General features: G+C 33.4%; 2 protein-coding genes and 1 non-coding gene across 5 annotated transcripts; 1 reads left to right on the plus strand and 2 right to left on the minus strand.

Annotated features, from left to right (window-relative positions):
• Positions 1 to 2,267: 2,267 nt before the first annotated feature.
• LOC139892728 (multiple organellar RNA editing factor 7, mitochondrial-like) lies at positions 2,268 to 3,720 on the plus strand. Of its 3 annotated transcripts, none has more exons than XM_071875848.1 (4): positions 2,268 to 2,551; positions 2,905 to 3,002; positions 3,103 to 3,168; positions 3,500 to 3,720. In XM_071875848.1, exons 1-4 carry the CDS (start codon positions 2,283 to 2,285, stop codon positions 3,643 to 3,645), a joined length of 579 nt encoding a protein of 192 aa, XP_071731949.1. In that variant the 5' UTR covers positions 2,268 to 2,282; the 3' UTR covers positions 3,646 to 3,720. The 3 variants fall into 3 exon arrangements, with proteins under 3 accessions (XP_071731949.1, XP_071731950.1, XP_071731951.1); XM_071875849.1 differs by having other exon boundaries at positions 3,103 to 3,150; XM_071875850.1 differs by having other exon boundaries at positions 3,103 to 3,285; positions 3,500 to 3,608.
• A 1,444-nt stretch (positions 3,721 to 5,164) lies between these two features.
• Positions 5,165 to 7,455, minus strand: LOC139892729 (probable serine/threonine-protein kinase PBL12). The gene is made up of 4 exons (XM_071875851.1): positions 7,048 to 7,455; positions 6,815 to 6,950; positions 6,568 to 6,704; positions 5,165 to 6,087 (listed from the first exon to the last, which is right to left on the minus strand). Exons 1-4 carry the CDS (start codon positions 7,426 to 7,428, stop codon positions 5,350 to 5,352), a joined length of 1,392 nt encoding a protein of 463 aa, XP_071731952.1. The 5' UTR covers positions 7,429 to 7,455; the 3' UTR covers positions 5,165 to 5,349.
• Positions 7,456 to 19,513: 12,058 nt separating this feature from the next.
• Positions 19,514 to 19,620, minus strand: LOC139894816 (small nucleolar RNA R71). The gene has a single exon (XR_011775298.1). It is a non-coding gene; the product is annotated as a small nucleolar RNA R71 (small nucleolar RNA).
• Between the last annotated feature and the right edge of the window lie 7,963 nt (positions 19,621 to 27,583).

Here is a 27,583-nt window from a genome sequence, read left to right on the forward strand (position 1 = left end):
TACGGGTCATGACATAGACGAAAATAAATATGAGCCCATATATACATTAAAATATTTTACTACGCATAAATAATAATACTCCAATTTATCTATTTATTTACTTACATTGTATTTAACTATTAAAAACAAGGCATTTTAATTTTAATTGACAATTTTTTATTTGATTTAATTAAATATATTGAGAAAAATATTTACATATTCAAAATTTTGAGCCCATTCTAAATTTTTAGGCCCTAGGCGGTTGCCTATCTTGCCTATGCTCGAAGACACATCTGGTGATGAAGTTGAAGGGGATCATAATCGTATTTTGGTTTCAGGAAACTCATCCATGAAAATACACCCTAGAAATATATTCTGTTTGAAAATGGCGAAGTTTGTTGTTTGTTGGAAAAGTGTACTAACCGAGACTTTGCATTTTTTATAAATACATAAAATCTGAACTTGAAAATTGAAATATGGAAAATGTCAGCAAATCTAATTCTCAAAATCATATCTTATTCGGAGCATTACACACGGTGCGTTGTTTGTGGTGTTTTATATATTTGCAGGTAAAAAGTATCGTAGTCCGTAAACCACCAACGATGCTCGATAACACGCCCTACGTACATACCAGCCCACAACGTGTGTGATACATTGTGCGTGATCAGAGGGCATGTTTATGATTACTATAATTCAGGGGTGTATCTCAGTTTCAAGCAGCACAGTCAGCAGGTCGGGTAACAGGTTCGACTTCGGTTAAGTTTGCGTGGGATTGGTTACGAGAACCCACGGGTCGCACAGCGGGCGAATTAGAGGAACTGTGTAATCTTTTGAGGTCGGTTTCCTTTGATTTTAATCACCAAGAATCATGGAAATGGACTCTTACAAGTAATGGTATTTTTGAGGTCAAAACATTATCTCATCTCATTGATAACGCGTTGCTCAGTAGTGAGACTCAGTCTTCACAAGAGACTTTGAGAAATAACCTTGTTCCAAAAAAGCTTGAGGTTTTTGTGTGGAGGGCTATGAAAAAAAGATTACCGGTTCGGATCGAGCTTGACAAAAGAGGTATCGATCTTCATAGTGTTCGTTGCCCCATTTGTGATGATGGTCTCGAATCGGTTGATCACGCTTTGTTCGAATGTAAGCTCTCATTGGACGTGTGGAACCGTGTGTACAAATGGTGGAACCTAATTAACAACTTAGGGTGCTCCGAATTCCTTCGTGGTAAATCGACTCATGCTATGTTCTCTCTTGGTTCGAAAATTTGGCAAGCTGTGGAGTGGATATGTGCTTATACGATTTCCAAGGAGCAGTCTCAAGGACACGGGACAAAAGTGCTCTTTCCTTGCCTCAAAAAATTTTTAATTTTTTTTCCCGAGAGCCAGAAGTATTAAAGGAATGCCCATAGGAATGGGCGCATCAGAATGCGAGTTCGGATGCTGAAATCAAAAAATGATCTTTCGTCGTGTTCAGGATGATCGGATGAGAGATCCCCGGTTGATCCACCGAAGGAAGATCAATGAGATAAGGGTTGACCTTACCAACAAACAAGCTAGATGAACTGGTTGACTTAAGACAGAATGTCTTTTGTCAACTTTCATGTATTTTAGGACGCTCTTTCTAATAATAAAAAAAAGAGGGGTGAAGCGCCCGTTTGAAGTGGCGCGGCCATGGACGAAAGCTTTGATTGTGTTCTGCTAGTTTTGGGGCTTTCGACATAAAAAAGCCTATCCAGCTTGGCTTCGCTATCGCTCATGACTTGTATTGACCGCAGTCTTCTCTTTTCTCTCCCAATGTAATCGTAATTCGATGGTGTTTCAAGGAAAAAGTAGCATCTCGGCGGTGATTCTTAGCGAGATTCAAGTAAAATCCTTTGAGTGGATCTCGGCTAGGATTAAAGGAGTTATTATCGATTGGCACTGTCGGCTTTTAAATCCTAATATGTACTTAGCTTCGTAAATTACATGGGTTGCAATCTTTGCATCCTAGTCTGTATTTTGTATCGTGTTTTTTTTTTCGTTCGTGTAAGGGTACTTCCATAGACTGTGGATGTATCTCTATTGTTTCTTTTGTTATCTTTTAATAAAATGCCTTGCTTTTCAAAAAAAAAAAAAAAAAAAAAAATACTTTGAGATTTAGGGCCATTTTGATAAATTTCCCAACTTTCATTTCGTTTCATGGGCCGCTTAAAATTTGATTATGAATAGTTGGATTAGGGCCATGCTTATCATCCAGAAACAAAGTCAAACACAAAGTCAGAAAAATCAGAAAGTCGTTCATAGCCTCCAACCCTCACTGCTATGCTGATGCCACGAATTCGACTTCCCGTTACTTTAATTTCCCGATACTTTCCCGGTCTGACGTCACCATCTGCACATAATTTTCACCGTTCGTTAACCACCGGTTCCGATCCTCAACTTCGCGTCACCGAGTTGAAACGTGCGGCAACACCGATCGACGGCTGTGATTACAACCACTGGCTCGTTGTTATGGATCCTCCGATAGGTTACCCGCTCCGACATCAAATTGTTGAACGTTATTTACAAACCCTAGCCTCCGCATTAGGAAGGTATGATTTATATCTATATCTATATCTATACCGGATTATTGACCGGAAAAGTTTAACTACTCCGGTATATAAAAACTGATGACTTGGACTGCAACATGATACGCAACGTCAGCATATACCTGTTGACGTGGATTGCCATATAAACTGCCATGTAAATGACTGTATGGTGTGGAGGCATACGTGTACTGCCAAGCAGGTGTTAAACTAATACAATGACTGCACAGACATAATGAATATCCAGTCAATAACCGTTTTTAGTATTATATGTTACCATCTTGGAAAATTTCCCCTATACTTGAATTCGATAGATATTATTTTGATTGTTAATTTCTGGTTTTGGAGTGATTGTACAGTGAGGAAGAGGCTAAGAGATCAATGTACTCTGTTTCGACGATGTATTATTATGCTTTTGGTTGTAACATCGGCGAAAATGTGATTGGTGTTATAAAATGTAAGATGTTATGTTGAGTTTATTTTCTTTTGCTAAGTATATTTCAATATTTCATTAGCTTATTATTGAAATTCATCTTGGTATTGACCATTTTGTGCAGCTATGCCCGGTGTCAGATGGGTTTTACCGGATTCTCATATTCGCCATGGTAATCATGCCTATGGAGGTGTGTGTTTAATTATCTTTAGAGGTTCATTTGGATATATGGTTGTTACATACTTAGTCAGTGTGCTTACATGTATCAATTATTTTCTGAGGGCTGAATAAAATTCCTTCAAAGAAGGTAATCACTATTGTTTTCATACGAACCATTATGAAACTTAAATTGACTCCATTCAATGCCTTCTAATGTTCCTTTTAGAATTTAGAAGTTATTTTGGGATTTAGTTTCGATTGCATGTTCATCCAAATGTAACAAAGCATCATTTGAAATCATTTTCATTATGGACTAATCAGAGGTGTGATGCAATGTTATAATGCAATTTCCTGTTCTGCAGGGGAACCAATTACTGATGGATGCGTTGCTCCATATGAGGAAATGTTTCATGAGGACTGGCTACTAGATCGAAGTGACATTGTATCTAGAAGAAGAATCCAAAAAAGGAGATCTAGAAAGAAAGAACAGAAAATGAATAGCAACTGATATTTGTACTTATGATACATCTAGGTAAGTCAGTAGAATTATATGACTATATGATGTACTTGTAGAATTGTTATAGCCAAGTACCTTTTTTTTTTTTTTTTTTTTTTTTTTTTTTGCGAAAATAACGAAAACTCATATAGAAACCGAGGCCGTTTTCCAAAAGAAAACTCCCTCAACAAGGGTTACAAAAAGACGGGTGAAACAGAGAAGTTCGCACCTAGAAAGCAACTACCTAAACGAGAACTATCTATAACCGAACCTCCCTAACAACCCAAAAACCATAAAGACAAACTAACAAAATAAAACCGATTACAAAACGATGAAAAGGAAACACACCAAACGAACAAAACAAGACGGACCCGACTACTTAAATTTAGAAACCGATTACAAAAACTACTAAAATTTAGTATCTACAATGATCTGGTCTCATAAGGTCTTTTGATTAATATATTTTTTGCTGTGTAGTTAAGCTATATTTATTTATAAATAACACATAAAATATATGTAGAAAGACAGAATATTCAGAGTATCAGTTTTCGTTAGTCTGGTACTCATTTTGTTTTCACTTTTTTCATTTTCTAGTTTATTGTTTCGAACGGATTAAGTACATTGGTAGATAAAATCTTATGGAGCACATTGAAACTTAGGTTATCATATAGTATCACCTAAACCGATTGGACTTGTTCTTTAATTTTTTTCTTTTTCATGAAGTGTTACTGGAGTTCTAGTAGATACTAGGTATGCAGTTTGCCTGTCATTATCAAAGTTAACCTGATTAATAGATTCAGTAGGAGTTGTTAACCTGTGATTATCTCATTGCTTTTTAGCTAGTGGGATTAGTATTATGCATTTAAGCTATCTTACTATTTTGAACAGTTATTGTCTTATTGAGTTATACTTCCAGTTTGTTTTTTTCCATATTATGATTATGACATGATACTTGTAATATTCTCCTACCTATTGTTTAATTCGTCGCAAACTAGCATTTAGTGGTTCCTTTTGTCGTTAGTTTGTTAATTACTCTATTTGTCAAGAGTAGGAAATTGTCTTGTCTGATTACTTATTTATTTAACATTACTCATACTATTTCGAGATAACTATCTAAGCTTTATGCTTTTATAATGTTGACTTGGCTTCCAACTTTTACTCTATTTGAGTTAGGCTTGTTTAAATAACCACCAAGACTTTAAAATAGGGGGACTAAGACTTAAGTACAGTGTATTATGCTAATTAATCATAAACTGACTCAATTATGTTATTTCAAAGTAGAAGGATACAATGCTATGTAAATATCCCCTATAAGGCATTAAGGCTATAAAGTACTAAGGTTTAACTGATGCACTAAACTTAGCCGTGTTTAAACGCTTTAAAAGATAATCAAGTGGTTGCTTTATGTTTAAATTGCTCCAAAATCTAATTTGAGTATGTTTTATCTTCTAAAGCGAACTCATATATTTGTTTTTTTTTTTTTTTTTTTTTTTTTTTCGGCAAAGAAAATATTAAAGAAAAACATGCAACATACATGATACAACTAGAGCATAATTATACTCAACTTTAAACAAACCAAAACATCTCTTCTTTAGAGACAACTTGCATGCTGCATATACTATAGTAGTAGATTTTGGTACAAAAAAACAAACGATATAAACCACTTTTCCTTATAATAAGGCCAGGAAACAAATAACTTACTTACCCTAACTAACATCAACATTTATACAGCTTCACGTCACCATTTTCTTTGGGGCGTTGGGGCAGCAATGGTGAATTAGTACCCTTTTTAAAGTTTTTGTACAAAGCCGTATCAGAATATACGGCTCTAGACCTCATTGATCGTACCTTACGTTTATGTCTATGAGCTTTCTTTTCAACCACCACTTTCTTCACTGGGCTATTATTGCCACTTCTATTAATATCGCTATAATCTGTTTCTTTCTTTTTAGCATCATTCTTTTCGACGTTCTTTAGTCCCTCTTTAGGAACAATATACACAAAGGAACCAACTGGGAAATCATCTAATTCTAGTACTTGTTCTAAAGTCTTGACTACTTCACTCATTGCAGGTCTGCATTTTGGGTGGTGGCTTAAGCACCGGCTAGCCAATGTCGCTGCTCTTTTAGCTCCTTGTATCGGATAATGACCATCTAGTTTTGGGTCCATGATTCGGTCAAGATTGTTTGGATCTTTTATAAGTGGTCTAGCCCACTCTACTAGACATTGCTCTCTATTTGGTCGTTTTTTGTCCATCGATCTTCTTCCTGTTAGTAACTCTAGTAAAACCACCCCGAAACTGTAGACATCGCTCATAGTTGTTAGATGACCTGTCATGATGTACTCGGGTGCAGCGTATCCATGCGTTCCCATCACACGTGTACTCACATGTGTCTCGTCTCCTTCAGGACCATCTTTTGCTAGCCCAAAATCTGATAGTTTGGCTGTATAATCCTGTTGATATAAACGTAGTAGTAACATTTAGTAAACATACTAAGGGGTTGTTTACTTTTTGTCTGTAGTATTAAGTTCTGTTTCCATTTGCCTCTTAATGGGAAGGGGAGTCTGATTCTATGTCTCTTAGATACAGACCAAATTTCAGATTAAGTCAAAAAGAAACAACAGTTTTAATTACTGAATTGTGGAAAGTAAACGAGTTGCACCCGATAACATAACTAGAGGAGACACATTTTAAAGTCTTATTAACTTGGTGCGTATTAGTATAACAGGTACAAATACTCATTATGAAAAGTAATTATCAATTTAAACTATAAGAAATAAACACTTGAAAACTGGTATCGCTGGCTATACTTTGGGGCCTTGTCTTTTTAAAAAAATAAACTGGTATGCACTTAACTTTAAAGCAAAAGAAGACTTTAAAAATATCATGTGCGCCCTAATATAGGAGATAGATGAAAGAAGAGAATTAATTACCGATGCGAGTAATATATTCGAGGTTTTGAAGTCGCGATAAATGACTGGTTTATCCTCACCATGAAGAAAGGCTAATCCTTTTGCAGCACCAAGTGCTATTTTAATCCGAGTCAGCCATGGCAAAGAAATCGAATACCCTGCATCATCCGTAAAATGATTAGTATTTTATTCTATTATTATTATACCAATGATGATTGATGATGATATGATATAGTATTAATTAAACAGGATTAGTAAGACAATTTACTTCTAAATAGTTGACTTTCCAAATTGCCCCTTGCCATGTATTCATAAACAAGAAGCCTGTTTCTGTCTTCACAGCAATAACCAATCAACTTCACAAGGTGTGGATGCCTCAACTGTCCTAAGAATGTGACTTCAGCCTATATCACATAATAACGTCATCATTAATTAAAAAAGATTAATTCCCAGAAATGATACTATAAAACTTAATTGGTAAATTTATATATATTATCATACCAGCCATTCATTGTGACCTTGACCACCATCTAAATCTAATAGCTTGACTGCAACGGGTTGGGCCTCTAATCCTGGCCTCATTTTATCGTCTATGAATCCTTTATGAACCGGTCCAAACCCACCTTCACCGAGAAAATTGCTAGAATCGAAATTATGTGTGATCTTAGTAAGTTGAGCCAAAGTGAATTCATGAAGGTCCCAACCAACGATCGAATTCGAAAGCCCGTTGATCTGCGATAACGATGAATCAACATCGGATATGGATAGCCTTTGTGATAAACCAGGTTTAGTAGCAAGAATTTGAGGATCAATGTATGGTGTGTTGTTTGTGAAACAACCAAAGAGAATGGTTTTCCATTTGGTGGTCCTTTTTGGAGCCATTTTTTTGCTAGATTTATTATTATTATTATTATTATTATTATGTGTTAGTAAGTAAATGATGATGGTGTTGATTTATAAGTAGGTGTAGAGTTGATATGAGGAGGCTAGGGGTTAACCTGGTCAGATTTTTGGGTGAACCAACCAAATGATTTGAAAATAACAAGAGGATAGAAGTTGGTGGCAAAAGTTTCTTGGATTTAGAAGATTCTTATTCTTATATTTAATTAATTAAATTGGCACCAAAAGTCTAAAGGCTAACTAGCCAAGGAGGACATCGAGTTGGATTTAGATTATCTTAGACCCGAACCCGATTATAAAAACCCATCTCAAATTCAAATTCGGACCTGAATGCGTCGGGTCCTCATTTTTATACTAATTAGCGGGTAAACGGGTTTTTCCACGGATATTCGGGTCCCAATTTATTACGAACTATTAGGTAAATGTGTTTTTCAACGTGTATTCGAGTCTTTTTTCGGATATACGGGCCGGATAATCGGGATACAGGCCGAGTAATCGGGTTTATGGGTTGGGTAGTAGGGTGTACAGCCGTGCATATGGACTCGGGTCTATTTTCGGGTGTATGGTCCGGGTAATCGGGTTTGTGTTTAAAACCATCCCCGGATCCTGAACCGGAATCATGAAAAAATTAAACCTGGCCCAAAACCCATTTATCTAGTCCGAATCAGGTCCAAAAATATCGGGTTTCGAGTTTTCCGATCGAGTACGAGTTTTTTTTTTTCATCACTACCTACTTTTGCCATATAAGTATTACCTTTGTGAATTGTGAGTTTGCGGGCATAACATACCTGGTTGATTTTATTTATTTATTTATATACACACACATGGAAATAATACTGGAATATTTAGATATTTTAATCTGCTGTCCTGACTCCTGAATATGATACAAATTCTATAGCATGTTGTATAAGCTTTTAAGTACACGATCTAGAAGAATGGTGAAATTTAAGACTTTATCAATTTTCTGCCAAACTCTCAACCAATTTATATTCTTACTATGGGTCCCATTGACACGTCCTATATTGAAAATTTTGACAACTTATTTTGTTCTTTTTTTATTTTAATTTAATTATTATTAATTATTAATAATAATAATTAATAATACTAAAATACAGCAACTTCTCATGATTATTTGGAAATAGTTTTCTTTTAAAGTTTTGATCATTTACGCCAAGTACAGTATTCGTTATGTACTTATGCAGGTAGTCCTAAAAACTTGGGCCTCAAGGCAAAAATTTTAACCATAACATAATATAAAATTAAACATAAAAACCCTGTTTTTGTGTATATGTTGCATGGTATTGGTGGGATGTGATAAGAGATAACTCACCCTAAAAAATGAAATTATACTTGTTTTCTACTAAATACTATAAATCTTCATTTCAATGTTCTATAATATAAATATCAAATGATCAATGATCTATAATATAAATATCAAATGATCGGGTGGGTGAGTGGATGTTGATATCGTGTTTGACCCTAGTGACTCCTAATCACCGTTTAAAAAAATAAATAAAAAATATGAATATCAAATGAACTAATTTGACATATAAGTAGCTGTAACTCATATCACATACACTAAGTACTCACACAATTGAAAGGAGTTTTTTTTTTTTTTTACAAAAAATAATTAATTATCTGAATTTTTTCTCCTAGATTCATGGTATATTTTTGTTGTTTTGAACTAATAATTAAAAATAATAAAATTTGGGCATGGTTAAGGGGTAAATAAGTTGGACGTCTGAAGTAAGAAGGGAGAGGGGAAGTTACCATAGCCATGAATCATTGATCCTCAAGAGAGAAATTAAGATGTGCGTATATTCAAGGATCCAGGTCCTTACATTTCACCACGTCATCTTTATTTTCTTTCCTAAATCCTAAAGTAAACATTTAAGTATTATCCTCTCAAACTTTCACATTAGCGTCACATCAACACCAAAATCTTATAACTAACTCATAACTAAACACTCCCTATCATGGCTAAAACAATACTCATTTTTATATACAATGTACAAGCAATAAAACATCAAATACAAACAATTAAAAACGAATGGACCCCACTATATCTAAGAGCTCTCGCCAAATTCATGGTGAAAACGGGTAACTAAGCCGTGCCTATGATCCATTACAGGTAATTACAGGTAACTAGTGAGTAATGATGAATAATGGAATCATAGGGAGTGGTCTAAAAAATTTTATTATTTAAGTTTTTCTTTATCCCTATACTTTTTATTTGATTACAATAATTATGTCATCTAAAACTTGTCAATAAAGAAATATCACAATCAACTCAAGGTTTAATTTCTCTCTTTCTTTTCGAATTTTTTTTTTTCAAAATGGTAACCTTTTTCACCAACTTTACAGAAATAGAAATCGGAAAACGATGTTTACATTTCTAGTATAAGCGGCTTTTCAAACGCCGGGTTTACATGTGGCGCTTCCAAGCTGGTGTTTCAAACACCGGTTTCAACCTTTTTCTGCCACCTAGTCACATGACCGAGCACTATTTGCCACCAGTGCCCTACACCGGTGTTTAGAACACCGGGTTGCAGAGGAATCTGCACCTTTTCTGAAACCGGTCTTTGAAAGGCCGGTTTCGCTTTTGCTGTACGTTTTTCTTTATCACTTTGGTGTATCCTTACTGTATCCTTACTGTACTTTACTGTATCACATTGAAGTATCAATCAAATTACTTTCCCAAGTTCCATACACCGTTCTCAACTCGAGGGCCATATAAGAATTCTACAATTGTATCGGGATTGGTATGTTGTAATTCATTTACATACCTTGGCAGATCTGCAAAATTACTTTCCCAAGTTCCATACATTCGTTCAATGGCAATACGCCTAGCATTCCATGCCTTAGCGTAATTAACATCCACCCGCCATATGTGTTTTATGTATGCTTGGATGTTCTGAACAGGAAAAGCAATGTCTTTACTCACTTGATGAGCAATGTCAGTAGCAATCAAGCTAGACGTTAAACAACGATTGTTGTTTTCCTGGACATTTCCATAACAATTATGTTGATCTTTCCATTTAACAATTCTCCATACCTTGTATCTATTATGAACTGAACCACTTACAGACCACGAACAATGTCTTCTTTCTTGTGGACCCTTGTAATTTGAGCTAGTTGTATAGCAATTTGCTTTGAAATAACCCGGTCTACTATCTTGAACAATGAGCTCCCTATTATTTCGTATATTCCATCTACGAACAACATACAAAAGTTCAACTTTGTTCTTGAGCATCATTCCTTTTGTAATAACATCCGGTTGATCACAATTCCAAACAACCCATGATTCCTCGTCGTCATCATCGAATGCAATCGGATTGCTAGCCTCACCTTCATTAACACAATGGAAACGTGAAACAGGTGTAATTTGTTGCACTTGCACTTCATCCTCTCTACCGGAGTCATCTGAAACATTATCTTCAACACTATAGTGATCAACTGTATTGTCAGTGTCGGTTGACATACCATCACCAGCGTCTTCATGTTCTTCTTGAACTTCATCATCAACTATTGATGGACCAGCTTCCATTTCTGCAATCCGATTCATAAAACCTGAATCTTGTGTGTTTGAAAAGGCTTGCTCATACTGAATTTCAATTTGAGCCTGAAATTCTGGATCATTCTGAGAGAAAAAATAAATAGTTTCCAAAGTATGATCGTCAGTGAGTTCATTTCTACAAACATTTCCATTGTAAACAAACCACAAGAACATTCTCAACGAATGTGTTCTTTGCTCAGCCCCTACATAGTTGTATGTCATTTGGTTTAATTGCATACAATTAATCTTCGTAGACAACACAAAAGTCCTTCTAACTGTTGCTTGATCACCGGTAAGCCAACTATTTTCGAAAGTAATTTGGCCACCCCAAACAAAATGAATCATAAACGGACGAATTGTAGTCATTTTTTTGTGTGAGAGTAGTGTTTTTAGTAGTTTTCAAGCTGTGATTTTATGATGAAAAAAAGCTCATTTTGATGTGTTTGGTTTTGTATTCACTAGTTTGTGATGTTGTTAATAAATTGCAGATGATGGTAATTTAAATAAATATACAAAGCTGATCACGAAAAGATAGGGTTTCAGTAGTTCACCAATGATGTTACAGTAAAAGGCAAACCGGTCTTCCAAAGACCGGTTTCAGAAATGTGTCAGATATTCCCTGCAACTCGGTGTTTCAAACACCGGTTTAGGGCACGGGTGGCATACACTGCTCAGTCATGTGAAGAGTTGGCAGGAAAAGGATAAAACCGGTGTTTCAAACACCGGTTTGGACGAGACACATGGAAACCCGGTGTTTAGAACACCGGTTATACTAGATCTGTAAACTTTGGTTTCTAATTTCTATTTCTGTAAAGTCAGTGAAAAAGGTTACCATTTTGAAAAAAAATTCCTTTCTTTTCACACATAAGATCACTATATAACTTTTTATTATTGCATATAGACTCCTTTTCCTTATTCCAAGCACAAATGTATACTAATAATAAGAAATCAAGGTTACATCGCAACGAATAATTTGTTAAAATAATAAAGAGACAATCCAAACAAGGTTTCAAAGAGAGCACGTATTATCTTAATAGGACTTATGTGTGCTGAGCAATAGGAATTAGGTGTGCTAAGCTAAGTAAATTTCCAATATGATATTTAAACATTACATAGTTATCTCTCATGTAATTTCAAAGAAATTAAAGTGTCGATTGAAAATCGAAATTTTTTAGTTGCAATATTAATATTAACTACAGTATTTTAAAAGAGTTATTAAATCATTCACTACAGCTAAGAATTTTGATTTTATTGTATTTGGATTATAAAATTAACAATAGATCACGAAAGACCACAAAAACTTTTAACATTTCTTTAACTAATCTCCCCCTATCTTGCACTCAATCTCAAGTTTAACTCCTTTAAATTATTATTTAAATATAATACATAAATAAAAAAAAACATTTTACTAACTAAAAATAAAACATTGCATTAATTAAAAATACTACTCATTTTTCTTTTGCTTCTTTTAGGCAAGGTTGGGTTGATGATTGTGTTGAGTATTTTAAACGCTTACTCGTTCGTTTCATAAATGACTATTGACGTTTTTCTTGTTGAGTTCGAACAATTTCTTGATGGGCTACCAAGATTTAAGAATGAACCTCATTGGATGAGCGACTTGAGGGAGCAGCGTTGATATGACCAAGACGGACTGTTTTATTTATGCGGTGTCGTTAGGTCGCAATACGCCAGAATCAGCTATCAGGAGAGGATGCAATAGTTTAAAATTTGTATTTAGTGGGGCCTAAATTGTACTACTCCTTATTATGGTGAGTAAGGGAAGTATGACCTAGGGTCAAATTTTTAAGAGATCAGCAGAATCAAACCTATATTTATAACTTAAGATAATCCCAAAGTGAAGGAGTAGTTGTATATTACCTAATATTGGGTTTTCTAGTTTATAAGATAAAATAAAGTGAATGCGATAAAATTTGTAATTCAGATAAGGTTAAAGCAAGTGCATACTATGATTTCGTTAGTTACTTTGCCGAGATTATGGAATGTTGGCTCATGAATAGGTAGTGACCTTGTATTCATTACACTGGTCCTACCGCCCATGTCTTAAGACATGTCACTGGGTAATGCGTTAGGCTTGAAGATTCTGAATAGACAGCAACGCCCCATACCCCTGACACCCGTGCAGCTTGACTAGAGGCATACACGTTCAAACGGCTCATCCAATTGAGCGACTCGGTTATATGACGTATTAACATTCTACAAAGGTCTAAACTTTCTTAAGCACAATGAAGTACAAAGTATGCCATATCCGAGAGACGTGATGTGTATTGATGCTTTCGTTAATGATTGGCTTTAAAAGATAGTTAGGCCCTTGAAAAGAGTTCAACCATAAAGAACACCATGGCCAAGTCGGTTTGTGTGATGACCCGTCCAAATCCATATAGACGAATACATCATTCATCGATTTCACAGTGAGGTACTGACCTCTACATGATACGTTTTGTAAACATTACATTCTTTTGAAAAGGCACACCATAAATGAATATTTAAATCCAAGGTTTTCGACATCTGATGATTTCTACATATAGACAATCGTAAATAATAGTTTACAATAATACTTCCGTTGGCAATGCAGTCAAAATAGATACATGGTGATGATTTTGTGAATGCAACGTTTTCTCGAATAAAGCATGTATGACTCCATGCACATAGCTTGTATAACATATAAGCAAACAGCGGAAGACTTCTAGGAACCTGAGAATAAACATGCTAACAAGTGTCAACACAAAAGTTGGTGAGTTCATAGTTTTAATGTTGCGCATGTGACAACCCGGAAATTTCTGACCAAATTTAAACTTTAATCTTTATATATTCCCGACACGATAAGCAAAGTTTGTAAGTTGAATCTCAAGAATTTTAAAATGTGTTCATACATTTATTTAACCTCGACCAAATTCCAAAGATTCACGAACCATTATAGGAACGGATATGATTATATATGTATATATGTATATATGTATATATTATAACTTGAAAACGTTAGCAAGTATTAAACGTATAATACTTTACATTAACGTATTTGTTTCAATATGTTTATCTATGAAATTAGAAGATTATATCAAACGATTAATTTATCTGGTACTGTGTATGATTATACATTAACGTATTTGTTTCAATACTGTGTATGAATAACTTGCAACGTACATTAAAACGTGTTCATTAAATATATATGTTTTTAAATTAGTTTAGTACACGATAGTAACATTCGCTTAGTGATGCGATTGATATTTAAAAAGTTAATACATAAACGAATTATATTTAATTAAGTTTTTAAATGAAAACGTTACGAGTTATAAGTTAATACATAAACGAATTATATTTAATTAAGTTTTTAAATGAAAACGTTACGAGTTATAATATTTTTCTGAACGATTTTTAAAACGAACTTTGAAAAATAATTGGTTTTGAAAGACTAAATATTGTATCATTAGATAAATATTTCAAACATATATTATGTACAAATTTACAATTCTAAATATATATATATATATATATATATATATATATATATATATATATATATATATATATATATATATATATAGTCATAAAACGTCCTGATTTAAAATAATATATTTTGACGAACAACGAGCCACTGATTTATAGAAGCAAATGACTACAACACTCAATTATATAAGTTACATTTTTTATAAGGTAATTTATTGATGATAAAGTCAAATTATTGTTAAAGGTACACGTCGCGTAACGTAAAAGGCTAGTTTTCTAAAATTACGAAAGTACGTTCGAAAAACCGAAAGTGGTACATGAGTCGAATGACAACGTACGAGTCATTTGAACAAAAATTACATTTTTACTACGCACGTAAATATAATATATAATTAATTGTATAGATTAAATAATAATTTATATATAATAATATTTAATAGGTGTCGGTAGTTTAATATAACGAATGTGGCCATAATTTTTTAACCATGCACTCGCATGGAATTACCTCACAAACCCCATGCAATCGCATGGGGGAGTAGGTGAGGTGAGATTGCTATAAAGTGGACGATTTCAGTTTGTATGAACTCACAATTCAATCATCTCTCGAACTCTCATCATATATATTATTATTATTATTATTATTATTATTATTATTATTATTATTATTATTATTATTATTATTATTATTATTATTATTATTATTATTAATATTAAGATTATTAATATTAATCTTATTATTATTAGTATTAGTAGTGTTAGGAGTGATATTATTAAGTATTATACATAAAATATTACGACGAGGTCATGAGCGAGCTATTTCGAAACGGGTTTTATGAGTAGGATAGGGCTAAGGAAATTATGGGTTATAGTTATGGAGGTGATGGGTATGGTTCATGGGTATGCTCGTGAGGTCAATTTAGTGTTTATCATCTCAGTTGCGTTTACGTACCTGATAATGCTAAAAACGAACATATATTTCATAGCATTATCCCTCAAGAAAGACAATCTTTTAGTTGCAACAGTTCTATTTACAAGTGATATTCGTTTAAATAATAAAAGGTGAAGACAAAAGACAGATTCGACGAATTGAAGACGCAAACGACCAAAAAGCTCAAAAGTACAAAGTACAATCAAAGAGGTTCCAATTATTGATAAGAAACGTCTCAAAATTACAAGAGTACAAGACGCGAAACGCAAAGTACAAGATATTAAATTATACGCAAGGACGTTCGAAAATCCGGAACCGGGACCAAAGTCAACTCTCAACGCTCGACGCAACGGACTAAAAATTACAAGTCAACTATGCACATGAATATAATATAATATATAATTAATTCTTAAAATTAATATATATATTATATTATATTATAAAAACCGTCGGCAGAAAAAACAAAGACATTTGAGCCTCCCCAGCTGGCCATGCGATCGCATGGCCTGGAGGAGCAAAACTCATGTGATGGCATGAGCCCCTTTTCCAGCCCACATGCCTATAAAATTCGCAGTTTGGTGAACATCAAACACATCTTTTTCTTTCTCTATATCATACGATATATATATATATATATATATATATATATATATATATATATATATATATATATATATATATATATATATATATATATATATATATATTATAATTTTAATTTTAATTCTAATAATAAGGGTATGTTAGCGAATGTTGTAAGGGTGTAAGTCGAAATTCTGTCCGTGTAACGCTACGCTATTTTTAATCATTGTAAGTTATGTTCAACCTTTTTAATTTAATGTCTCGTAGCTAAGTTATTATTATGCTTATTTAATACCGAAGTAATCATGATGTTGGGCTAAAAATATTAAAATTGGGTAATTGGGCTTTGTACCATAATTGGGGTTTGGACAAAAGAACGACACTTGTGGAAATTAGACTATGGGCTATTAATGGGCTTTATATTTGTTTAACTAAATGATAGTTTGTTAATTTTAATATAAAGATTTACAATTGGATATACCTATAAATAACCATATACACTCGATCGGACACGATGGGCGGGATATTTATATGTACGAATAATCGTTCATTTAACCGGACACGGGAATGGATTAATAGTCTATAGAGTTATTAAAACAGGGGTGAAATTATGTACAAGGACACTTGCATAATTGATAACAAAGTATTAAAACCTTGGGTTACACGCAGTCGATAACCTGGTGTAATTATTAAACAAAGCATTAAAACCTTGTTACAGTTTAAGTCCCCAATTAGTTGGAATATTTGACTTCGGGTATAAGGATAATTTAACGAGGACACTCGTACTTTATATTTATGACTGATGGACTGTTATGGACAAAAACCAGACGGACATATTAAATAATCCAGGACAAAGGACAATTAACCCATGGGAATAAACTAAAATCAACACGTCAAACATCATGATTACGGAAGTTTAAATAAGCATAATTCCTTTATTTTCATATTTAATTGCACTTCTAATTATCACATTTTTATTTATTGTCATTGTATTTAATTGCACTTTTAATTATCGCACTTTTTAATTATCGCAATTTTATTTCATCGCACTTTTATTTATCGCAATTTCATTATCGTTATTTATTTTACGCTTTAAATTAAGTCTTTTATTTATTTAATATTTTACATTAGGTTTTAACTGTGACTAAAGTTTTAAAAATCGACAAACCGGTCATTAAACGGTAAAAACCCCCTATTTATAATAATAATATTACTTATATATATTTGTATTTTTTTAAGATAAAACTAATATAGCGTTAAGCTTTGTTAAAAGATTTCCCTGTGGAACGAACCGGACTTACTAAAAACTACACTACTGTACGATTAGGTACACTGCCTATAAGTGTTGTAGCAAGGTTTAGGTATATCCATTCTATAAATAAATAAATATCTTGTGTAAAATTGTATCATATTTAATAGTATTTCGTTGTAAAAATAATACTATTTCCTAGTACACCTCGCACACATCAAGTATTTTGGCGCCGCTGCCGGGGAGGCTTTTCTGCTTAAACGCCGGAAGCGCAACGCTATATATAAAAAAAAGATTTTTATTAATTTTTAGTTTCCTTTTGTAAAAATACGTTTTTGTAAAAATACGTTTTAAATTGCAAAAATATAAAAAGAAAAACAAAAATATAAATATTTTTAAGAGTTTGTTAAATATATAAGTTCTATAAAATTTTCTTTATCTTTATTTTATAAAAATATAAGTTTTATTTAATTTATATAAATATATTATAAATATATAAATCATTAAAACAGAAAAAAAAAAAAATATAAAAACTCTTGGCCTGGTACTGTAGCAGCCCAGACCCTGGCCCAAAACCCTGGCTCATGCGATCGCATGAGCCCGAAGGCAATTTCTCATGCGATCGCATGAGTGTGTCTGACACGCCAACAGGAAACCCTATTCTGCATTAATTACGGAGTATATATTATTATTATTATCTAAACCCAAATTAGGGTTGTTTTTTAATATTAATATTTAGTTTAAGTTTTTATTAATTAATTTATATATTTAGTTTAATTAGTTTTAATAAATTACAAAATTAATAGTTTTATAAAATAAATAATATAAAAATAATATTTTTATAAAAATTGTACTTTTTACAACTTTAAGTATATTTTTATATTTTGTACCCTTTTTATCGTTTTAGCGTAATTTTTATATTTTTCGCTCGTATTTAGTTTTAAGATATAGTTTTTACCATAGTTATTTTTACTTCTAGATTTTTAAGATTTGCCGTAAAATCCCTTAAGTGCTTTTTCTTTAGACTAAGATTTAGGTGCTTTAGAATTTTGCGACGCCGTTTATATATTTTAGTCCCTTTTTTAAGTTATTGCCATTAGGGATATAGTTTTTCTTTTAAGCTTTAATATTTTTAGACGCAACTTTTAATTCTTAGTTTTTAGTTCCTTTTTACGTTTCGATGCGCTACTTTCTTATTTTTATTTTTCGACGCCTATTATTTTTCAATCTTTTATTTTTCGACGTTTTTCGACGCGCTCTTTTTCTTTCTTATTTCTCGCCATTCTAGTTTTTAGGACATAGAATTTTCTACTTCTTCTCTAAATTTCTTTAAATTACAAAAATTTGTTTTAAGTGGTTAAATTGATAGACATCAAAATTTTCTGGTTCGTAGTAATAGTTGAATTTGTACGTGGACCGGGTTATTGGAGCCAAACAGTACTCAATTATATTGAGACCAAACGAATCCTGCCCCTCTGCTGCATCTTTTGGCTATTTGAAACGTGGGCAAAATCAGAAAAGTCTATTAATTTGATAACTTATATAATTTTTCTTTCTTTTTAAAAATTAATAGGATATTCAGTGAATGCACCGAGCAAAACGTTCACCACCTTTTGTACGTTCACCACCTGTAACTCGATCAAGACATCTAGCAAATATTGTCGCCGTTGATTTTTCTTTAGAATCGTCATCCAGTCGACCAAGTACTCCAGTTCAAATTTCCGATAATCCATTTTTTGAACCCGACCTCACAATTGAGAATTCGGAGAATATTCATGGACAATTCATAGATCCTGAACCACTAATCTTTCCTCCGGAACCACCAATCATTCAAACAGAGATTGTTGAGGAACCTACCATTAAATCAGAATCCTATAGTGATTCAGATTCAACAAATTCAATCATGAAAAATCTGGAACCTCTAAGTATGGAAGACCGAATGAGAGCTAAACGCACTGGCCAAGGTCACGCAATTACTCAACCAGACATTAATGCGCCAGATTATGAAATCAAAGGACAAATTCTACACATGGTAACTAATCAATGCCAATTTAGTGGTGCGCCTAAGGAAGATCCAAATGAACATCTTCGTACCTTTAATAGGATCTGCACTCTATTTAAAATAAGAGAAGTGGAAGATGAACAGATATATCTCATGTTATTTTCCTGGACTTTAAAGGGAGAAGCCAAAGATTGGTTGAAATCGTTACCTGAAGGGGCGATTGATACATGGGACATTTTAGTTGAAAAATTTCTTAAACAATTCTTTCCGGCATCTAAAGCCGTGAGACTTCAAGGAGAAATTGTTACGTTCACACAGAAGCCAAATGAAACTTTATATGAAGCATGGACAAGATTTGGAAAGTTATTGAGAAGATGTCCGCAACATGGTTTAGACACCTGTCAAATAGTACAAATATTCTACCAAGGATGCGACATCACTACAAGAAAAGACATAGATATAGCAGCTGGTGGTTCTATTATGAAGAAAACAGAACCTGAAGCTTATAAAATTATTGATAACACTGCTTCCCACTCACATGAGTGGCACCAAGAAAAAGATATCGTTAGATCATCTAAAGCAGCTAGAGCCGATTCTAGCCATGACTTAGATTCCATTTCCGCAAAGATAGATGCTGTCGAGAGACGAATGGAAAAGATGACTAAGGATATTTACTCAATACGAATTAGTTGTGAGCAGTGTGGAGGACCACATTTGACCAAAGATTGTCTCAGTATTGAACTAACAATGGAACAAAGAGAGAATGTTTCATACATAAACCAAAGGCCTGGAAATAATTATCAGAATAATTATCAACCGCCAAGACCAATTTACAATAAAAACCAGAATTATAATCGAAATGTTCCATACAACAACCAACAAGGTCCTAGCAATCAACAAGTATCCAATAATACTTACAATCAGCAAAGACCTAATTTTCAAAACAAACCACCACAAACCGATGATAAAAAACCAAATTTAGAAGATATGATGACGAAGCTAGTTGAATCTCAAACGCAGTTTTTCACATCTCAGAAACAAACCAATGAAAAAAATGCTCAAGCATTTAGAAATCAACAAGCTTCTATTCAAAATTTGGAACAAGAAGTAAGTAACCTAGCAAGGTTAATAGGTGAAAGAAAACCGGGAAGTCTACCTAGTGATACAAATGCTAACCCCCGAAATGAAACAGCTAAAGCCATTACCACAAGAAGTGGTATTACACTTAAACCACCTGAAATACCTGTAATTTCTGATGAAGCTATTCCTACTCAACAAGAACCACAACCTGAACAAGATAAGGAAAAAGAACCGGTAGTTAAAAAGGTTAATGAAGATAACACAGTTAAGACTAAACCTTATGTTAAACCATACCAACCACCACTTCCTTACCCGAGTAAAATGAGAAAAGAGAGACTTTTAGCCGAGCAATCCAAATTCTTGGATATGTTTAAATAAATAAATGTAAATCTTCCTTTCATTGATGTGATTTCAGGAATGCCTAGATATGCTAAATTTCTGAAAGATCTAATCACAAATAGAAAGAAAATGAAAGAACTCTCGGCTGTTACTATGAATGCTAATTCTTCAGCAGTGCTGTTGAATAAGATACCAGAAAAATTATCAGATCCAGGAAGTTTCACAATTCCATGTTTTCTGGGTAGTCTTAGTTCAATAGAAGCATTGGCAGACTTAGGTGCTAGTATAAATCTAATGTCGTATTCACTATACGCTAAACTAGACCTTGGAGAATTGAAACCAACACGAATAAGCATACAACTAGCCGATAGATCAGTAAAATATCCTAGAGGGATAATGGAGAACATGCTAGTTAAAGTTGGTACTTTAGTATTTCCAGTAGATTTTGTTATCCTGGACATGGAAGAAGATTCTCGAGTACCTCTCATATTAGGAAGACCATTCTTAAACACGGCTAAAGCAATAATAGACGTGTTTGGTAAGAAACTGACCCTAAGCATAGAGGACGAGAGTGTTACCTTTTCAGTTGATAGAGCCATGCAACAACCGCAATCTGCAGATGATACATGTTATTATATTCAAACTATAGATACACATGCAGATTTGTTAGAAGAATTTTTCCAGAATTACAAGGAACAGGAGAATGTTCTTTAGGAGAAGGAACTGAACCAATTGATGAAACTGAAATGTTAGCTACACTTATGGCTAATGGATATGAACCAACAACAGAAGAAATTCAAATGCTAAAAGAAGAAGACGGATATCGATATAAATCATCGATAGAAGAACCACCGACATTAGAGTTAAAGCCACTTCCAAACCATTTGGAATATGCTTATTTACATGGTGAATCTGAATTACCTGTAATAATATCGTCTTCTCTTACTGAAAACGAAAAATCTCAACTCATTTCTGTGTTAAAAGCTCATAAACCAGCTATTGCATGGAAGATTCATGATATTAAAGGAATAAGTCCTTCGTATTGCACACATAAAATCCTTATGGAAGAAGGTCATAAAACGTATGTGCAACGCCAACGAAGACTAAATCCTAATATGCAAGATGTTGTTAAGAAAGAAATTATTAAACTGCTAGATGCAGGTTTAATTTATCCAATTTCTGATAGTTCATGGGTAAGCCCAGTTCAATGCGTGCCTAAGAAGGGTGGCATGACTGTCATTACAAATGAGAAAAATGAGCTTATTCATACTAGAACTATAACAGGATGGTGTGTTTGTATAAATTATAGAAAATTAAATGACGCCACCGGAAAAGATCACTTTCCCTTACCTTTCATTGATCAAATGTTGGAAAGATTAGCCGGAAATAGTTACTATTGTTTTCTTGATGGTTTTTTCGGATATTTTCAAATTCCAATCACACCCGAGGATCAAGAAAAAACCACGTTTACGTGCCCTTATGGTACTTTTGCTTACAAACGCATGCCATTTGGACTTTGCAACACCCCTGCAACCTTTCAAAGGTGCATGATGGCGATTTTTCACGACATGATAGAAGAATGCATGGAAGTTTTCATGGATGACTTTTTAGTCTTCGGTGATACATTTGAATCATGTCTAGTTAATCTTGAACGAATGCTTATTAGATGCGAACAATCAAATCTAGTACTTAATTGGGAGAAATGTCATTTCATGGTTAAAGAAGGCATCGTTCTTGGACATAAAATTTCAAAGGAAGGAATTGAAGTGGATAGAGCTAAAGTAGATGTAATTGCTAAACTTCCACATCCCACCAATGTTAGAGGAGTTAGGAGTTTTCTAGGGCACGCTGGTTTTTACCGACGTTTCATAAAAGATTTTTCTAAAATTGCCACTCCTATGAATAAACTCCTAGAAAAAGATGCTCCATTCATCTTTTCAGATGAATGTATCAAATCTTTTAATATTCTTAAAGAAAAACTCACTAATGCGCCGATCATGATAACTCCAAATTAGAATTTACCGTTTGAACTTATGTGCGATGCAAGTGATTTTGCAATGGGAGCCGTTTTAGGACAAAGGATTGAAAAACGATTTCAACCTATTTATTATGCTAGTAAGACGTTACAAGGAGCACAAACAAATTATACAACTACTGAAAAAGAACTCCTTGCTATTGTCTTTGCTTTTGACAAGTTTTGATCATATCTCGTTCTAGCAAAAACGGTGGTCTATACCGACCATTCTGCTCTTAGATACCTATTTTCGAAACAAGATGCTAAACCACAATTAATCCGTTGGATCTTACTCTTACAAGAGTTTGATATTGAAATCCGAGATAAAAAGGGAGCAGAAAATCTCGTCGCTGATCATCTTTCTCGTCTTGAAAATCCCGAATTAGAAGTTCTAAATGAATCAGCCATACAAGACAACTTTCCTGATGAATATCTATTGAAGATAGATTATAATGAAATTCCATGGTTTGCAGACTATGCAAACTACTTAGTATGTGGATTCCTTGAAAAAGGATTATCGTACCAAAAACGAAAGAAATTCTTTAGTGATATAAAACACTATTTCTGGGAAGATCCACATTTGTTTAAAAGTTGTCCCGATGGAATAATATGCCGATGTGTATTCGGAGATGAAGCTAGTCTAATCTTAAACCATTGTCACACAGGACCAACAGGAGGGCATTATGGGCCTCAACTAACAGCAAGAAAAGTTTACGATGTTGAATTCTATTGGCCTACAATTTTCAAAGACGCACACCTTCTTTGCAAATCCTGTGATGCATGTCAAAGGGCCGGAAAAATAAGTCAACGTGATGAAATACCACAAAATGTCATTCAAGTATGTGAAGTAATTGACATTTGGGGTATTGACTTTATGGGTCCATTTCCAAAATCTCATAATAATCTCTACATTCTCGTAGCCATTGATTATGTATCTAAATGGGCGGAAGCACAAGCTCTCCCAAATAACGATGCACGAGTTGTAGTCAACTTTTTAAAACGTATTTTTGCAAGGTTCGGAACACCGAAAGCTTTAATAAGTGATCGGGGTACTCATTTCTGTAATAATCAACTTGAGAAAGTTCTAAAAAGATATGGAGTAACTCATAAAATCTCAATTGCTTATCATCCACAAATAAATGGACAAGTTAAAAATACCAACCGAGCTTTAAAACGTATTCTAGAGAAAACCGTAGGATCAAATCCGAAGGAATGGTCCATGAAATTGGAGGATGCACTCTGGGCTTTTAGAACAGCCTACAAAACTCCAATTGGAACCACACCTTTTAGACTCGTTTACGGAAAAGCATGTCATCTTCCAGTAGAAATTGAACACAAAGCATTTTGGGCTTTGAAGACATGTAATCTTGATTTACATGAAGCTGGACGTCTACGGTTAAGTCAACTAAACGAATTAGAAGAATTAAGACATGAAGCATACGAAAATTCGTTGATCTATAAGGAAAGAACGAAGAAATGACATGATAAAAGAATCAGAAGTTCAAAAGAATTTAAAGAAGGAGACAGAGTTCTTCTTTTCAATTCACGATTCAAGCTATTTCATGGAAAATTGAAATCAAGATGGTCTGGACCATTTATAGTCAAAAGAGTTTTCCCATACGGAACTGTAGAATTAATAAATTTAAATGGGATTGAATTTAAGGTTAATGGTCACAGAGTTAAACATTACATAGATAGTCCAATGGAAGTCGACAACGAAGTTAATCACAATTTCAATACCACAGCTGACTAAGTGTGGGGAGAATCAAGTCTTTAAAGGATAATATGTATTTCTGTTAGAGTTAGATTTTCTGTTTTCGTATAGTTCTCGAGAATGGAACCCTAATGGTCTTTCCCTAGCAGACCCTAAAGAACTAGTCTTCTCCCCCCATTCTGAATTTTTTTTTTTTTTTTAGGTTTTACGAGATGAAGACTTCCTGTGAATTAAACCATGGTCTAATACTACACGCTTTGATCACTAAACGTAATAATGACACCTTTCCAAGTGAAATAGTATCATTAATCAGAGGTAAATTGGACGGAGTAAGAAAAGAATCCAGATGCGAAAATAATAAGTTACAATTTGGTAAAGGAAAATCAAAATCCGCAGCGAAAAAAAGAGCACGACACCTTGAAAGATGTCACAAATGCGGAAAATGGTCACACGAAGGAAAATGCTCGACGAATCAGACATATTCCAATACCGAATTTGTTACGCTATGCAGAGATGGACCGTTCATATGTTTAGAAGAAAAAACGTTGAATGCTTGAGGTTACGCCTATGTAGCCATGGAAAACCAATTAGTCCGACTATCTTATGAGTGGGCTAGAGCATATCACTAAGAAATCTTTTTCACATGTAAGTTTGTACAGTTTTCAGTTTTTATTTTTATTTTTATTTTTAACCTTTTGATAATAAACGCTAAATCGTTCGCTATAAAGTATTAAATTGGTATTCAATAAAATTAGGTCTTGCGACCGAAATTATTGATATCATACAAAAATTTACTACATCACTGCGAAATTTACCGTTTATTCTTAAGGTATAAATATCTTTAATCAATCAACCTAAAATATTTCAAAAATTCGTCATGAGTTAAATTAGGTCATTGACTGAAATTACTTTACCGAAAAGAGGGGCGTATATTTTTGATAATATTTGATTGATTAAAGTGGGATAAAAGACCAAAAAGATTTTTAATTTTATTTTTACTTTGTTTTTAAAATTAATATATAAATATTAAATTAATATTGTAAACTTCTTTAAAATTGTAAATATTTGGAAAATTAATAATATAAGTTTGTATGTATAAAAACAAAATATAAGTTTAGTGTGAATTTTTAAATTTTATTAATATGAATTTTTAATTTTATGCATCTTAAATTTAAGTTTGGTGTGAATTTAAAAACAAAAATTTACTTTATTTTGCTAAGTTAAAAATATGATTTTTAAAATTCGTCGTGAGTTGAAGACTAGGTCGTTGAACCGAAATTGCTTTACCCGAGGGAGGGACGAGAACTTTTATTATCATTATTTTTAATCTTATTGAATTAAAGTATGCCAAAAACATTAAAAAACCCAAAAAAAAAAAAAAATCTTTGCTTTTAAAATCGCGCTTAAAAATGACAAATTTTTGTCGAGGGACAGACTAGGACAACGATCCGAAACGCCCTCATCCTAAAAAGAAACAAATTTTTAAAATTTTATTAATTTTATGTTTTATTAAGTATAAGGTTATATAAAAAAAAAAGCAAAAAAACACTGTACCCGGGATTCCATGCGATCGCATGGAATTTTGACTTTGCAGCCATGCGATCGCATGGCCATAAAAAACTGGACAGGATCATAAGGCAGTCGCCTGTTCTGTCTCACCACAATACACACACATATATACGAACCTACTCCCAAATCACCTCTAAAATTCGCAATTTTTCACCGTAATTCGTCAAATTTCTCGCTCTAATCATGATTTTGTTCAGAAGCTTTTCAAAGAAGGTAAAAATTACACCCCTAAACTCATAAATTTTCTAGTTTTTGTGATAATTACCAATATTTTACCTAATGCAATTTTGTTAATTTCTAGTGTAATTAGTGTTAAATTGTTAGTATTTTATGCATGTATAACCTAGATTGATGTTATTTAACATGATTTGAAGCCAAAAACTTTAAAAATTTTAGAAATCTAGGGTTTGTGTTCTTGAGCAATTTGGGGCTTTTTGATATAAACAGGTTATGACTGATTTTATCATGAATTGTTGCTAAATTAAGTAGTGTAACATGTTTAGGTAGTTAAATGATCCAAACTTTGATCCTAAACATGATTTTTGGAGATTAAAGTAGACTTTTTAAGTCTAAAATTCATGAACTTGATTAATTTGATATAATTGCCATTTGAGACTTTTTTAATTGCTAGTAATGACTATTTTGACATGTTATTTGAGTTAAATGCTTATGAACTTTGTCTACATTTTCATATGTGCTTATTTGAAAAAGTGTAGAATTGTAAAAATTGTGAAAATGCGTATAAGTTTAAGTTTGATTTAACATGTTATTGTGGTTAATTTAAGTTGTTATTTTGCTAACACTAATGCATATTTGGATGCACAAATTTTGTGTTTAATGTGTTTTGCAGAGAGCCGATACTGGAGGTTTAGGATCATCATCATCTAGACGACCTGCTCCAGCACCAGAACCAGAACCAGAACCAGAAATGCAATACGAGCCAGAACCCGAACAAGTACCACAACAGGAACAACAACATCAGCCTGATCAACATGTACCTTATTATGATCCACTACAGTTACCTAATGAATTCATAGTATTTCTGATGCATCCACCTATAGAATACCCAACGATTCCTGAACACACATTGCATCCTAATCTGTGATTCGATAGACGATGGAGAGATTACCCATCATATCAAAGTAATAAATTTAAATTGGTAACAAAAGAGGTAGAGGTGCCGAGGGTAATTGATTGAAATCCTTTGGAAATGGTCCATCTAGCTGACCGTGTTAGACAGCATTTGATTCAAAGGTATGGCAGTTCTTCTTTTACAGATTGGGAACATCTTTTCACCATTTGTAGACCTGTATATAAGGAATGGTGTGTTGAGCTGATGAGTACTATAGCGTTAAATGTAGATGTAGATAGGTTAGATGATAGAAGTTTTCTTAGATTTATCCTTGGCGGTAGGATGTACAGAATGTCCATGATGGACATGGCCAGGGCATTACAGATTTACACTCCTAGTGAATTGCTACTACCCGATTGTATGAATTTGATTTATCGTGGTGAAAGGGTAGATAGGAATTTTGACGTGAACGCCGTTTGGAGGCGTATGTCAAACTATAATGTTTTTACACTGGGAGGAAAACACTTCTACTTACATATTAACAAAGCCGAGCTTCGTGTAATTCAT

Source organism: Rutidosis leptorrhynchoides, chromosome 2 (assembly GCF_046630445.1).
Source record: "Rutidosis leptorrhynchoides isolate AG116_Rl617_1_P2 chromosome 2, CSIRO_AGI_Rlap_v1, whole genome shotgun sequence".
NCBI classification, from domain to species: domain Eukaryota; kingdom Viridiplantae; phylum Streptophyta; class Magnoliopsida; order Asterales; family Asteraceae; genus Rutidosis; species Rutidosis leptorrhynchoides.

Excerpts from the sequence above, each read along its gene's own strand:
- LOC139892729 (XM_071875851.1), bottom strand. The coding sequence starts at position 7,428 with ATGGCTCCAAAAAGGACCACCAAATGGAAAACCATTCTCTTTGGTTGT. Across the intron at positions 6,951-7,047 it reads AAGGTCACAATGAATGGCTG|GCTGAAGTCACATTCTTAGG; the intron begins GTATGATAATAT and ends TATGTGATATAG. Across the intron at positions 6,705-6,814 it reads GGAAAGTCAACTATTTAGAA|GGTATTCGATTTCTTTGCCA; the intron begins GTAAATTGTCTT and ends CGGATGATGCAG.
- LOC139892728 (XM_071875848.1), top strand. The coding sequence starts at position 2,283 with ATGCTGATGCCACGAATTCGACTTCCCGTTACTTTAATTTCCCGATAC. Across the intron at positions 2,552-2,904 it reads CTAGCCTCCGCATTAGGAAG|TGAGGAAGAGGCTAAGAGAT; the intron begins GTATGATTTATA and ends GTGATTGTACAG. Across the intron at positions 3,169-3,499 it reads TGGTAATCATGCCTATGGAG|GGGAACCAATTACTGATGGA; the intron begins GTGTGTGTTTAA and ends CCTGTTCTGCAG.